The sequence below is a fragment of the Acomys minous genome (genome assembly GCF_964271855.1).
Source record: "Acomys minous genome assembly, chromosome: 2".
Classification (NCBI taxonomy): Eukaryota; Metazoa; Chordata; class Mammalia; order Rodentia; family Muridae; genus Acomys; species Acomys minous.
The window spans coordinates 71992858-72005711 of NC_140484.1; the positions used below are offsets into that span (position 1 = coordinate 71992858).

Genomic DNA, 12854 nt, shown 5'->3' on the forward strand with positions numbered 1-12854 from the left:
TCGCGCTTGGGGCCACTCCGGCTGCTGGGTGGCTCCCCCGTCCCTCCTCCCTCTGGAGTCCCTCCCGTACCTTCCCCCTCCCGCCGGCCCCGCGCGCACTCGTGCTCGCGCCCGTTCCAGCCTCTTGTGTGTCCTCGCGCCCCCCGCCCGCCCTCCGGCGCGCAGTGTGCTCCGCTCCCCCACCCTCCTCCCCCCTCCCTCCCTGCGCGCCTCCTCCCCGGGTCCCCCCTCCCCCACCGCCGCCTCCTCCCGCCCCAGGGTGAGCGCGAGCCACCTCCCTCCTCCCTCCGCCATGGATCCCAGCAACTGGAGCAGCTTCATCTTCCAGGTAACAACCCCCGCCCCCCCGCCCCTGCCCCCCCTCCCACACCCCCCTCCTGCCCGCCCTCCCTCCCGTCCCACCCCCCCTCCGCGCGCCCGGTGCGCGCGCAGCTGTCCCCCTCCCTCCCTCGCGCCCTCCCCCGCCCTCCCCGAGGCGCCGGCTGGGCGCGCGCGCGCGGCGGGGGCCGAAGCTGCTCCCTCGCTCCCCCCACCCCGCCCCGCCAGGCTCCAACTGCCTCCACCGCCGCCGCCGCCGCCGCCCGGGCCCCCTCCCCCGGCCCCGGCCCTCGGCCCCGCGGGGCCTCTCGCCCCCACCCAGGGGGCGTCGCCGCCGCCGCCGCGCTCCGCGCCCCACAAGACGCCCTCCTTCCCTCCCTCCCGCCGGCCGGGGTGCGCGGGCGGCGGGGCGGCCCTCGGGCCATGCGTTCGGCTCGGCCCAACCCGGCCGGCCGGGGGCGGCGCCCCGAGCCCGGGCCCCGCGCGGCCCGTGCCCCCGGCTCCCGCTGAGCTCCGGGGGCCCCACTGTGGCCGAGGCCATGTTCCCCGTGTTCCCTTGCACGCTGCTGGCCCCCCCCTTCCCCGTGCTGGGCCTGGACTCCCGGGGGGTGGGCGGCCTCATGAACTCCTTCCCGCCACCTCAGGGTCACGCCCAGAACCCCCTGCAGGTCGGGGCTGAGCTCCAGTCCCGCTTCTTTGCCTCCCAGGGCTGCGCCCAGAGTCCATTCCAGGTGAGTAGGGGCCGGGCCGGGCGGGCAGGCGCCGACCAGCGACCGCGGCCCACACGGCGCCTTGTCTCCGCAGGCCGCGCCGGCGCCCCCACCCACGCCCCAGGCCCCGGCGGCCGAGCCCCTCCAAGTGGACTTGCTCCCGGTTCTCGCCGCCGCGCAGGAATCGGCCGCGGCAGCTGCGGCCGCGGCGGCTGCCGCCGCTGCAGTGGTTACTGCACCCCCGGCCCCTGCTGCCGCCTCCACAGTGGACACAGCGGCCCTGAAGCAGCCTCCGGCGCCTCCTCCGCCACCCCCTGCCGTATCCGCGCCCGCCGCCGAGGCCGCGCCCCCCGCCGCGGTCGCCACCATCGCCGCGGCAGCAGCCACTGCTGTCGTCGCCCCAACCTCGACGGTCGCTGTAGCCCCAGTTGCATCTGTCTTGGAGAAGAAAACAAAGAGCAAGGGGCCCTACATTTGCGCTCTGTGCGCCAAGGAGTTCAAGAACGGCTACAATCTCCGGAGGCACGAAGCCATCCACACAGGAGCCAAGGCTGGCCGGGTCCCTTCGGGTGCTATGAAGATGCCCACAATGGTGCCCCTGAGCCTCTTGAGCGTGCCCCAGCTGAGCGGGGCCAGCGGGGGAGGGGGAGAAGCCGGGGCTGGCGGCGGCACAGCCGCCGTGGCAGCCGGTGGCGTTGTGACCACGACTGCCTCTGGAAAGCGCATCCGGAAGAATCACGCCTGCGAAATGTGCGGCAAGGCCTTCCGCGACGTCTACCACCTGAACCGACATAAGCTGTCGCACTCGGACGAGAAGCCCTACCAGTGCCCTGTGTGCCAGCAGCGCTTCAAGCGCAAGGACCGCATGAGTTACCACGTGCGCTCACATGACGGCGCTGTGCACAAGCCCTACAACTGCTCCCACTGTGGCAAGAGCTTCTCCCGGTGTGCAGGGGCCTCGGCTGCCCACTAGGCCGATGGTGGGGGGAGGGCAGCAAGGTGGCCTGTCTTGGGCTGGTGGGGAAGGTGGCTCCCAGTTCCTGGGGACAGGAACCACTCCCGGTGGGGGTAGGGGTGGGAAGTGAGCCTCAGGGCTCCTGGGAGCAGGGGGTGGGTCTTTGGGCTGAAGGAAAGCTAGCTGCCTCAGGGCGGAGGTGGAGTCTTGCTTTGAGAGGTTTCCTGTCTAAGGACCGACGGAACTGGGACATATCGGGAAGGTGTTTCAGGGGAACCTAGGTAGATGTGAGGCCCCCCTCACCTTAGAGTCTTAGCCCTAACCCCTTCCCCCACCTCAACATATCCCTAGGCCGGATCACCTCAACAGTCACGTCAGACAAGTGCACTCAACAGAGCGGCCCTTCAAGTGTGAGGTAGGAAGCCCACTGCCTCCTGTCCTGGTTGTCATGATTTGATCCTCATTGTAGCTGCCTGAGTTCAGCCTCTCAGACCCCCTTTTTCTCTCTCTTTTTGCCTTTTCACTCCATTTTCGCATTTCTCCTTCAAGGCCTGGTCATCTCACGCCCATTTCCTACAGATCAAAGACCCCCCCAAGGCTCTGATCCCTTTATCTTGATCCCTTCTCTCTACTCCCCGAAGCTTTAACTCTCCTGTGACCCCCCACGCCCTCCCCCCCAGAAATGTGAGGCAGCTTTTGCTACGAAGGATCGGCTCCGAGCACACACAGTACGACACGAGGAGAAGGTGCCATGTCATGTGTGTGGCAAGATGCTGAGCTCGGCTTATATTTCGGACCACATGAAGGTGCACAGCCAGGGCCCTCACCATGTCTGTGAGCTCTGCAACAAAGGTGCGTGCTAAGGGTGCCAGGTGGGCAGGGTAGAGGGGTGAGTGGGCACAGGGCTGGGCTGTGTTCACGGATGTGGGTTAAGGGTGCTGTAGCCAAGAGCTTGTGGCATGCAGAGAGCCCTTTTAGGAAGTAAGCACACCAGTATTGGAAGCAACCGAACATCACTAAATTGTCTGCCATGGCTCCAAGTCGACCTCGTGGGTGTGCTTGGGGAGAACGGAGTGAGACGTGGTTGCTTTGAAAAGGAGCACTCAAGAAAGCCAATCCCCAGGGTCTCAATTGGCAGCCACAAGTTCTTGTCTCCAGCTCCCGGGGCAGGTGGAGCACATCAGCACGGTGTAACAGGCACACACCCTGCCCAGTAACAGAGAAAGCTGTTTTCAGTGTGGTTACTCACTCACTAAAGGAGCTGCGACTGGGACACTGGAGGGGGACACAGCCGTCTCTACTGAGAATCAACCCTTTAGTAAGCTAGGCGACAGCGTCCTGGCTTATTGGGGAAGATCGCTAGCTATTAAGGATTAAGAAACGGGCACCACTAAAGTCAGGCCCCAAGCTTAGGGAAGGGCAATGCCCCAGTGGAATAGTTGGCCCCAGTCTACCAAGGATGTGGGAGGAGGACAGTGCCATGTGAGGAGGGTGTCCCCAGCCTAGGAGAACAGCCCTGTCTCTGGGGTCTCCAGCAGGCTGACCCCAACCCCCCATCCCAACCCCCCCCCCATAGGCTTCACCACGGCAGCATACCTGCGCATCCACGCGGTGAAGGACCACGGGCTCCAGGCCCCGCGGGCTGACCGCATCCTGTGCAAGCTGTGCAGCGTGCACTGCAAGACCCCTGCCCAGCTGGCCGGCCACATGCAGACCCATCTGGGGGGGGCCGCCCCTCCTATCCCGGGAGATGCCCCCCAGCCACAGCCTACCTGCTGAGGGGGACCCCTGCACCCACCAGGCAAGGCGTGGGACATGGCTGGGGGGGCAGGATGGGATGTGTGGGACAAGGGAGCTCAAAGGGCCCAGTAGGGGATCTCAGGAAGGCCAGGGATGCCAGTCCAGCACTCAGGTTAGGGAGACTTGGGGTCCAGAGAAGGCAGTACAGACATGCTCTGTCTGGGTAAACAGGCAGGCCAGAGCCTTTGGGGACTAGATAGGAAGTGAGTAACGGCTGTGTCCCACGGGAAGGAAGGGAAGAGTTGCAAAGTCTGGGCTGTGGAGCATGTTTCTTGCCCTTTGGGTTGTGCGGTGATCCTTGCTGTTTCTCACTGTAGGTACCGGTGAAGTTTGTCCAATGGCAGCGGCGGCGGCGGCAGCAGCAGCGGCGGTGGTGGCCGCCCCTCCCACAGCTGTGGGCTCCCTCTCTGGGGCAGAGGGGGTACCAGTGAGCTCTCAGCCGCTTCCCTCTCAGCCCTGGTGAGCTCCACGTTGATGGGGGAGCTTGGAGCGTGGAAGAAAGCGCCTCTTCCCACCAACTCCTCACTACTCCATCAACCAAGGAGCCTCCAGACAGGAGGAAGGAGGAACCCACTAGGTTTTAACATGGTTTTCCTGCTCCTTCCTTGTCCCTGTCAGAGCTGACCCTACAGACACCTGTCCCCTGAGTTGTGTCGAAGTCCCCTGGACAGTGAGCAGGGGTGGCAGAGGACAGCAGCAGCCACTGCCCTCAACCTTTAGCCCCTTGCCTTTCCGCCCAGGCATTTATGAGCCTTTCCTAGAAGGTCCTGTGCTCTCCTCCAGTCCCCTCCCTACTGTCTGCTGCTCCTTCCTGGGGAGTTGGTGCTTTCTTTTTGTTGTTGTTGTTTTTTTCCCAGCGGAGGGAGGAGAGAGAGGAGGGGGATTAAGATTCTGTCCCAGAGGAGGGATAAGGTGGTATTGAAGTGGGGCAGAAGCACGGAAGGCAGAAGAGGGACACTTTCAGTAAGATAGGCTGGTTAAACCTAAACATCCTACTGAAGCTATCTGTCCAGGGAAACGCCAAGGGGAGCATCAGGAGGAGCCACTAGGGCCAGAGGCAGAAGGAGAGATGGAATCTTAGGGTCCAGGGTAAAGGAGGGGAGCCAGGGACAAGAGGTGCTTCCTGGGGGTGGGGGAATGCAGCCACAGTGTCTCCCCTTCCCTCTTCCACCCCAGCCCCAGCCCTGGTCTTTTCTTCTTCCCACAACAGAAGCTGTGGCCCTGGCCATGTCATCGTGTTCCTGTGTCCCTTGCATGTTCCCCACCCTCCCCTCCCTTTTGCGCAGACCCCATTACAATAAATTTTAAATAAAAACTTGTCTCTGGGTTCCTAAGTTATCTTCACCAAGCCCTCTGTCGTGTGTGTGTGTGTGTGTGTGTGTGTGTGTGTGTGTGTGTGTGTGTGTGTGTGTGTGTGTGTGTGTGTGTCTCACCCTCCAGGGGGAGGGAGGGGCTCTTTGTTGGCTTTGGTCTTAGTCCCAAGTCTTCCTTTCCCTGCAAAGTGGTGGCTTTTTTCCTGGGCTACAGCCTCTAGCTGCAGCACAACACAAATTAGGGTGGACCCAAGAACCGAGAGGCTGTGGAGAGCAAATTCCAGGTCTGTAGGGAACACCCGCTGGAAGTCTGGGGGCCGAAGCTAGTCACTGATGCTATCCTCCAAGTGCCTGCAGGTTGAGGTCCCAGAGTCCATGGTGACACAGATGCAGAAGGGTTGAGTAAACTGCATGCGGTTCCCACCACGGTGATCACGGGCTGCTTGCCCCAGCTGTTGTAGCTTGCTGGAATTTTCCTTTTGTGGGCTCTGCTCAGACCTTTACAAAGACACCGTCCCTTAAGCTTTTCATCAGGCATTGCTGCTTCTGACCCCCTGGAGTAGAGAGGCTTCAGTCTGCAGTCTCCCTGCTCTTGAGACCTCACGCGGTTCTCCTGCAGCCGCCCCAAACTGAGGCCTGCCTCCTTAACCCCATCTATGTGTGCTGCTCAAGATGCCTCCACCCAGTTCTCTTCGGTCTCTTCGCAGACCAGACTAGGTCTCTGGTCTCTGCCAGGATCCCCCGGTGACCGTTGGTGGGAGGGGCCGAGGACTTAGGAAGGGGGTGCCCCACCAGGAGGTGCGCGTGAGAAAGGGCAGGGAGGGGGCACGAGTGGTCCCCGGGCCGGTTACCCAGGTAACACGGGGCCTGGCACGAGGTTCCCTAAGGGCTGTCCGGGAGGGGCAGGAGGCGTGCTAGGGGCGGGGGCGGCGCGGCAGCAGTGGAGCTTAGGGGAGGGGACCAGAGAAGGGCCGAGCAAACCGGGAGGAGAGAGGAGGGGAGACCCGCCACCTCCCTTCATCGCTCACAGACTTGTTCCCTCCCGGTCTGCGGCTGCCGTAGCAGCACTGGCGGCGAGACCCAGGAGCAGTCCCGAGGCTGGCAGCGGAGGAGACTGGGATGAACTGAGGCCGCTGGTAGGAGTGGACGACAGACAGCTGGGTGGCATTGGAATGCAGGTGGCAGGAGAACTAGAGGGTGGTGCTGGGTGCGTCTCACCATCGGGAGAGGATCCCCTCCCCCTCAGCCTCTGCTGAAGGCAACAAGGGAACCCCTAAAAGAAGGGCTGAGAAGGGACATACAAGATGCTAGGTCTCTTCAGGAAGAGGCGGGAAGGAGGGGGGGGCGGGCTGAGGGAGGCACGTTTGAGCCCAAATGCGCATCAGGAAAACCCGCACTGCTCAGGGGGTGCAAGGAGGAGGAAAGGGTACGAAAGGAACAGATCGTGCGGGCTCCTCTGTCAGTCTGCCTGTTGGAATGTCTGGTGTATGCACAGATTTGGGTGTACAGGGGCACCTTCGCCGTGGGTTCTGAGAGTACGGGTCTTGTGAGTGTCTTGGATGGGTCCAGAAACAGACCCAGAGTGGTTCTGTTTAGACAGGGGTTTATCTTCCCACGCTCTCCGTGCAGACTTTTAAGTAGAACATTCTCCACCAAGGGTGTTGTCCCACCTCAAAGCAAAGGAAACCCCAACTTTGCCTCCTCTCCCTACGCTAGCCTTGAAACAGGAGCCTAGCCCTCTTGGGCCTGTGGTGAGGAGAGCTATTCCTTCCTCCTCACCAAGCCTGTCTCCTCCTCTTTCAGGATTTGCCACTGTCACTGCTGTTTCCTCTTCCCCACGGGCCCTTTCCCCGGCTCCCGGCTCTAAGATGGCAGCCAGCAGCTCTGAGGTCTCTGAGATGATGGGGGTGGAAGACAGTTCTGCCGCCCAGAGAGAAGCACCTGGCCATTCTGAACCTGGACTAGATCCTGCCCAGGTTGTTGCAGAGGTCCCAGACCAGCCAGAGGCCCTCCAGCCAGGCCCAGGCGTCACTGCATCACCTGTGGACTCAGGGCCAAAGGCTGAGCTGCCTCCAGAAACCACAGAGACCCCAGAAACAGTCCCGGCCACAGACCTCAGCTTAGACCCCGGAGAATCCAAAGCCACCCCCAGCCCCAAAGAGGCATGCCAAGAACCAGAAAGCAAACCAGATGGGAGCTGCAAAGGGGCTGCAGCAGTGCAGGGGTTTGAGCAGCAGCCCACAGCCCCTCCTGAGCCAACCTCAGAGCCTGCTTCCCAGCTAAATACCCAGTCAGACCCTCAGCCAACTTCCCAACCTGCTCCTGAACTACCCTGTCACCCTGAGCCCCAAGCCCAAGAGGATCCCACCACTGAGGTTTTGACAGAAAGCATAGGGGGAAAACAAGAAAACGGAGCAGTGGTTCCCCTCCAGGCTGGTGATGGGGAAGAGGGTCCAGCCCCTCAGCCTCACTCTCCACCCCCAGCCAATGGGGCGCCCCCTCGTGTGCTGCAGAAACTGGTTGAGGAAGACAGACTAGGAAGGGCTCATAGTGGGCATCCAGGATCTCCTCGAGGTAGCCTAAGCCGCCACCCCAGCTCCCAGCTAGCAGGGCCTGGGGTGGAAGGGGGTGATGGCACCCAGAAACCTCGGGACTACATCATCCTTGCCATCCTGTCCTGCTTCTGCCCCATGTGGCCTGTCAACATCGTGGCCTTCGCTTATGCTGTTATGGTGAGCCCCAAGGGACCCTGGCCCAGGCACTCTGTGGCTCCCCGCTTCCTGCCGGTGTCAGAACAGGGCCCCAGTAACGACACCTTCCCTAACCTCGCTGCATGGACCCTACTTTTCCAGTTTCTGGGCCTTCGCTTGCCTCTCCCCAGGACCGAACCCTCCCGGGCACTCCTGCCCTACCACTTCCAGCGGGAGGGAACTAAAAAGCTGTTTTATATAACCTTGCTGACCCTGTGTCCTCTTCCTCCTGCATCCCCAACCCTCCTTCCTTTCTTAACCCCATGGGGCTAACCTCCCTCCTCTGGACTCTTCACCTGATCCCTGCTGGCCTGGCTCCTGCTGACCTGCTGGGCCATGATAACCTCCAAACCCCTCACCCTCACCCCAGTCCCGGAACAGCCTGCAACAGGGGGACGTGGATGGGGCTCAACGTCTGGGCCGAGTAGCCAAGCTCTTAAGCATCGTGGCGCTGGTAGGGGGGGTCCTGATCATCATCGCCTCCTGTGTCATCAACCTAGGCGGTGAGTTGGGGGTCAGGGACAGGAAGGGGAGGAGTGGAAGCGTTGACAAGAGCAGCTGTACTAACCCCTGACCCTGCTTTCTCCTGTCTGTCCTCCCTCTTCCTTTGTCTCTTCCTGTCTCCTTCCCACAGTGTATAAGTGAGGGGCTCTGCCCTGCATTCCAAGACCTTTCTTCCTGTTGGGAGCTGTCTTGGGGGGGGGGGTCTATCCCTATGCTGGGGGAAGCCCAGCCCAGTGGCCCTGGCCCCCCATCCCAAGGGACCAAGGGAGCCTGAGCAGCCTTGTTTACAGCTTTCCTCCTCCTGCATCGTGCCAGGCTCCTCGGCCAGCCACAGGCTTCCTTTCTCCCTGCACTGTTGCCTGCGGATCTCCCCTCCTGCCTCTTGACCTCCTGAAACCCTGCACTCTTGAAAAAAACCTCTCTGCACTTTTGGAAGCCTTCCCCAACATCCGAACTGTACTCTGCATCTCTCCCAGCCTCCCTGCACTTCTTCCTGCCCCCCCTGCCCCCCCCACCTTAATGAACCCTGACCTCCCAACTTTCATTGTCTTGGAGCTAATTCATTCCTTTCTTCCCTTAACATCTTCCGGCTTGCTGCATTCCGCCCCCTTCCTTCTCATCTTCCCCCTCCTGCCAACACTTACTGTGCAAAAACTGCCGTGCTTAGGTCAGGCTGAGGAAAGGATGGGGTGGGAAAAGGACTGCCTAGCTGGGGGCTCTGACTGTTCTCTGCTGGGGGCCTTCTGGGCCCAGACTGTACCCCCACCCCAACCCCTAAGGTGCCTATCGGGTCGCAAGGCTGGCAAACCAGGCCTCACCTGGCACCTGGCGGACTTACACAAGAGTGGGGGTCCTCAGTCTGAACGTCCAGGGGAGGAAGGAATGCCGCAGCAGCTGAAGGGTCCCCCTGAGTTGACCTGCCCATTCGGGCTTTTTAACCTCAGTTTCTTGTTTGAAGGTCTGAGGGGTTCGGGCCATTTACGTGCTTTATAAACACAATTTTAAAAAAAAAGGACCAAAGTTCCCAGCTACAGGGAGCAAGGGAGGGGCAGAGAGCTCTATAATTATTCTCTAAGAGTATGAGGGAGGCTTGTTGCACGCGACAGCCCTTTAAGGAGGCAGGGAGCCAGCTGCAATTCATTTTCGGAGTTGGCGGGATTTTTTTGTTTTCCTTTCTTTAAAAAAAAAAAAAGTTGGGGAAAACTAAAGTTCCTTTTAAAACATTACATTGAGTCTCCCTTTTTGTATGCTGAATGCTGCATGAGTCTTAAACACTAATAAACAGAGAATGCATGAGACTCGCCTCAGTTGGTCCCGGTGTTTGTTTGCAGAGTCAAGGTACTGCTTTCTGGCAGGCCCTAGTGACCGAGATACGCATGCGCTGCCGCAGTGGCCATCTTTAGTGTGGGCCGAAGCCAGTGATGCCTTAAGGGCCTAACCGCGCACGCGCAAGCCTTCTCTTCCCTCTTCCTAGTAGCTTTGACTACAGTGGAGTCTCCGCGCGCCATTTCCCTGCGCCTGCGTACTGCGATCCTGCGCAGCCTAGGAGGCGGGTTTTAGCTCCAGGTTTGTACAGCTGCTGAGTAGACGCGAACCAGGTTTGCGAGGTCCAAGGCAAATGACTCCGGTCCAGGTGTTGGAGAGGGCGATGTAAAAGCGAGAAAGCAGGCCCTTCCCTTTTCCAGCTCCGAGCGTGGTTTCTGCGGGTCCCGGGGAACGGCAGAATTCTGGATCCGTGGGGTGGGGTCTGTCCTTGCAGGGATCTGAGCGCCCCCTTCTGGGGACCGTGCTCTGGCCGCAGTCAGCTGTTGGACTGATTGGTTGGAGGTTTCCTTAAACCCCAGTGGATCTCAAGCCTTTTGGGGGAGGCACCCTGGTTTGGTAACTCTAAAATCTCCTACATTGGCTGGGCTCCTTCTTTAGTACTCTATGTCCCTTGCCCTGGGCCATGGAACCATTGCAGGCAGCACAGCGGCGCCACTGTCTGAAGAAGGAGAAGTGACTTCCGGCCTCCAGGCTCTGGCGGTGGAGGACACCGGAGGTCCCTCTATCGCGGCTAGTAAGGCCGGGGAAGAGGGGGAAAGCAGTCAGGAGGAGGTTGGGCGTGAGGGACCCAGGCCCGAGGAGGCACTAGAAGCTCCCAGCGCTGCGGGCGACGAGCGTGCGGAGGGAGAATCCGAAGACTGGTGCGTGCCCTGCAGCGATGAAGACGTGGAGCTACCAGCCAATGGGCAGCCCTGGACGCCTCCACCCTCTGAAATCCAGCGGCTCTACGAACTGCTGGCTGCCCAGGGTACTTTGGAGCTTCAAGCAGAGATCCTACCCCGCCGGGCGCCTACTCCCGAGGCGCAGAGTGAGGAGGAGAGATCAGATGAGGAGCCAGAGGCCAAGGAAGAGGAGGAGGAAAAGTGAGGCCACAGCTTTCCACATTGTCCCCGGGAGTACCCCTCCTGAGGGCGGAAGCTGGAGGTGGGGGTGGTGGGCATGAGCCACAGTAGGTGTTCGGGAGGACCTCTCTCACCCTTCGCTCTCTCCACCCTGTTTCAGGCCGCACATGCCTACAGAATTTGACTTTGATGATGAGCCAATGACACCAAAGGACTCGCTGATTGACAGAAGACGTACGCCAGGTACGAATCAGAGGAAAGAACTGAGAAGTAAAGGGCCCCTTTTCCTGGTTCCCCTAGACGTGGGCTCTTCTGAGAGGCCTTGGCTGGGTGCTGCAGTGCTGTAAAGCTGTGGTCAGGACAGAGCAGTCCCACCGCGGCAGGGTATTCCTGGCTTAGGTCGGCGCCGCCGGTTTTCCCTGTAAGAGCCCCGCAGCCCTTCCTCTCAGGCTTCCCTTCCTTTCATCTTACTCCCTGAAGTCCGAAGGCTCCTGGTCGTCACTCTCTACAACACAGCTCTGTAATAGTTCAAACAGAACTCACCCGACATCCCAGCCCACGTGCTTTCCTCAAATTTACAATCAAACTCTTTTTTTGTTTGGGGATTTTTGTTTGTTTAGCTTGGTTTGGCTTTTCTTTTCTTTTTTTTTTTTTTTTTTTTGGTTTTTTGAGACAGGGTCTCTCTGTGTAGCCTTGGCCGTCCTGGACTCACTTTGTAGACCAGGCTGACCTCGAACTCACAGCGATCCGCCTACCTCTGCCTCCCGAGTGCTGGGATTAAAGGCGTGCGCCACCACTCCCGGCTTGGTTTGGCTTTTCTAGACAGGGTTTCTCTGTGTAGCCTTGGCTGTCCTGGACTCACTTTGTAGACCAGGCTGGCCTGGAACTCACAGCAATCCTCCTGCCTCTGCCTCCCGAGTGCTGGGATTAAAGGCGTGCGCTCAGAATCATTGTTGAGTTCTCTCCCTGCTGGTCAAGCCAACAGCAAGTTCCATTAGCTCCACTAATACAGATCTGCCTTTAGTATCCTCTCCCTCTCCTTCCCTCCCTCTCTCTTAACTTCCCTCCCTCCCTCCCTTACTCTCCCTCCCTCTCCTCTCTTTCTCACTCTTATTTGACAGTTTCCCGAGTTCTAACTAGTCTCCTTTTGAGTGCTGTCCTGTCATTTCTCTGCTTGTAGGCCTCCAGCGGACTCCATTTCAGGGGGGAAGAGCCCTGCACTCTGAATGAATCGCCCTCCTGCCCCAGGACCTTAGTGCTTGTCCCCCTGGGTACAGTCCCTGACTTTGTGGGTATCTTAGCCTCAGTCACTCTGTGTGGCCCAGCCCTAAACATTAGCTCCTCTGTGCAAAGCCCTAACGTGAATGTTGTAGACGGGGTCTCAGCCAGGCTGTGATGGCGCACGCCTTTAATCCCAGCACTCGGGAGGTAGAGGCAAGTGGATGTCTGTGAGTTCGAGACTAGCCTGGTCTACAAAGTGAGTCCAGGACAGCCAAGACTACACAGAGAAACCCTGTCTCGAAAAAAAAAAATGGGGTCTCTAAGGGTGAGGATGCTTACTATTTCAATCCAGTCACATTTTCTACCTCTTTAGGAAGCTCAGCCCGGAGCCAGAAACGGGAGGCGCGTCTGGATAAGGTCCTCTCAGACATGAAGCGACATAAGAAACTAGAGGAGCAGATCCTTCGGACGGGGAGAGACCTCTTCAGCCTGGACTCGGAGGGCCCCAGCCCCGCAAGCCCTCCACTCCGGTCCTCAGGAAATAGTCTCTTTCCCCGGCAGCGGAAGTACTGACTGTTGCTTCTCCAGGCTACAGGTGAAGACTGTTCCTGCTGGGTGTGGCTGGCCCTTCCCAACCCAGGCCCTGGCAAACTTGTAACAGAAAAGCCTCAAGCTCCCAGCCCAGTTCCTTGCAGGAGCACGAATGTGTGTTCTGTCTGTCGGGTGTCTGTTTGCAGCTCTGAGCTGGACTTGCTGAGTCTAATAAAAAATGCTGGATGATCCTCTCTTGGGAGAAACTGCAGCTGAAACCAAGAACATGTTCTCACTTGGGCAGAAGCAGAGTTGTATTCCTCCACAGAATTTGTATTCCTTTACAGTGGACTATGAAGCCGATG

General features: G+C 59.7%; 3 protein-coding genes across 6 annotated transcripts; all 3 read left to right on the forward strand.

The window, feature by feature from the left end:
• The first annotated feature begins 172 nt into the window (after nt 1-172).
• MAZ (MYC associated zinc finger protein) lies at nt 173-5098 on the forward strand. Of its 4 annotated transcripts, XM_084772792.1 has the most exons (7): nt 278-328; nt 963-1049; nt 1123-1973; nt 2335-2398; nt 2664-2835; nt 3560-3784; nt 4101-4238. In XM_084772792.1, exons 1-6 carry the CDS (start codon nt 293-295, stop codon nt 3760-3762), a joined length of 1413 nt encoding a protein of 470 aa, XP_084628918.1. In that variant the 5' UTR covers nt 278-292; the 3' UTR covers nt 3763-3784; nt 4101-4238. The 4 variants fall into 4 exon arrangements, with proteins under 4 accessions (XP_084628919.1, XP_084628918.1, XP_084628920.1 ...); XM_084772793.1 differs by lacking the exon at nt 3560-3784 and having other exon boundaries at nt 173-328; nt 4101-5098; XM_084772794.1 differs by lacking the exon at nt 278-328 and having other exon boundaries at nt 501-1049.
• A 944-nt stretch (nt 5099-6042) lies between these two features.
• On the forward strand, nt 6043-9653 carry PRRT2 (proline rich transmembrane protein 2). The gene is made up of 4 exons (XM_084772815.1): nt 6043-6232; nt 6900-7828; nt 8217-8349; nt 8481-9653. Exons 2-4 carry the CDS (start codon nt 6965-6967, stop codon nt 8489-8491), a joined length of 1008 nt encoding a protein of 335 aa, XP_084628941.1. The 5' UTR covers nt 6043-6232; nt 6900-6964; the 3' UTR covers nt 8492-9653.
• Nucleotides 9654-9879: 226 nt separating this feature from the next.
• On the forward strand, nt 9880-12774 carry PAGR1 (PAXIP1 associated glutamate rich protein 1). The gene is made up of 3 exons (XM_084772826.1): nt 9880-10758; nt 10898-10980; nt 12332-12774. The coding sequence occupies exons 1-3, from the start codon at nt 10280-10282 to the stop codon at nt 12529-12531; spliced, it is 762 nt and encodes a 253-aa protein (XP_084628952.1). The 5' UTR covers nt 9880-10279; the 3' UTR covers nt 12532-12774.
• Nucleotides 12775-12854: the final 80 nt, after the last annotated feature.

Coding starts and splice junctions, on each gene's coding strand:
- MAZ (XM_084772794.1), top strand. CDS start 858: ATGTTCCCCGTGTTCCCTTGCACGCTGCTGGCCCCCCCCTTCCCCGTG. Junction 1,974..2,334: donor TGTGGCAAGAGCTTCTCCCG/GTGTGCAGGGGC, acceptor ACATATCCCTAG/GCCGGATCACCTCAACAGTC. Junction 2,836..3,559: donor CTGTGAGCTCTGCAACAAAG/GTGCGTGCTAAG, acceptor CCCCCCCCATAG/GCTTCACCACGGCAGCATAC.
- PRRT2 (XM_084772815.1), top strand. CDS start 6,965: ATGGCAGCCAGCAGCTCTGAGGTCTCTGAGATGATGGGGGTGGAAGAC. Junction 7,829..8,216: donor CCTTCGCTTATGCTGTTATG/GTGAGCCCCAAG, acceptor CCCTCACCCCAG/TCCCGGAACAGCCTGCAACA.
- PAGR1 (XM_084772826.1), top strand. CDS start 10,280: ATGTCCCTTGCCCTGGGCCATGGAACCATTGCAGGCAGCACAGCGGCG. Junction 10,759..10,897: donor AAGGAAGAGGAGGAGGAAAA/GTGAGGCCACAG, acceptor ACCCTGTTTCAG/GCCGCACATGCCTACAGAAT. Junction 10,981..12,331: donor TGACAGAAGACGTACGCCAG/GTACGAATCAGA, acceptor CTACCTCTTTAG/GAAGCTCAGCCCGGAGCCAG.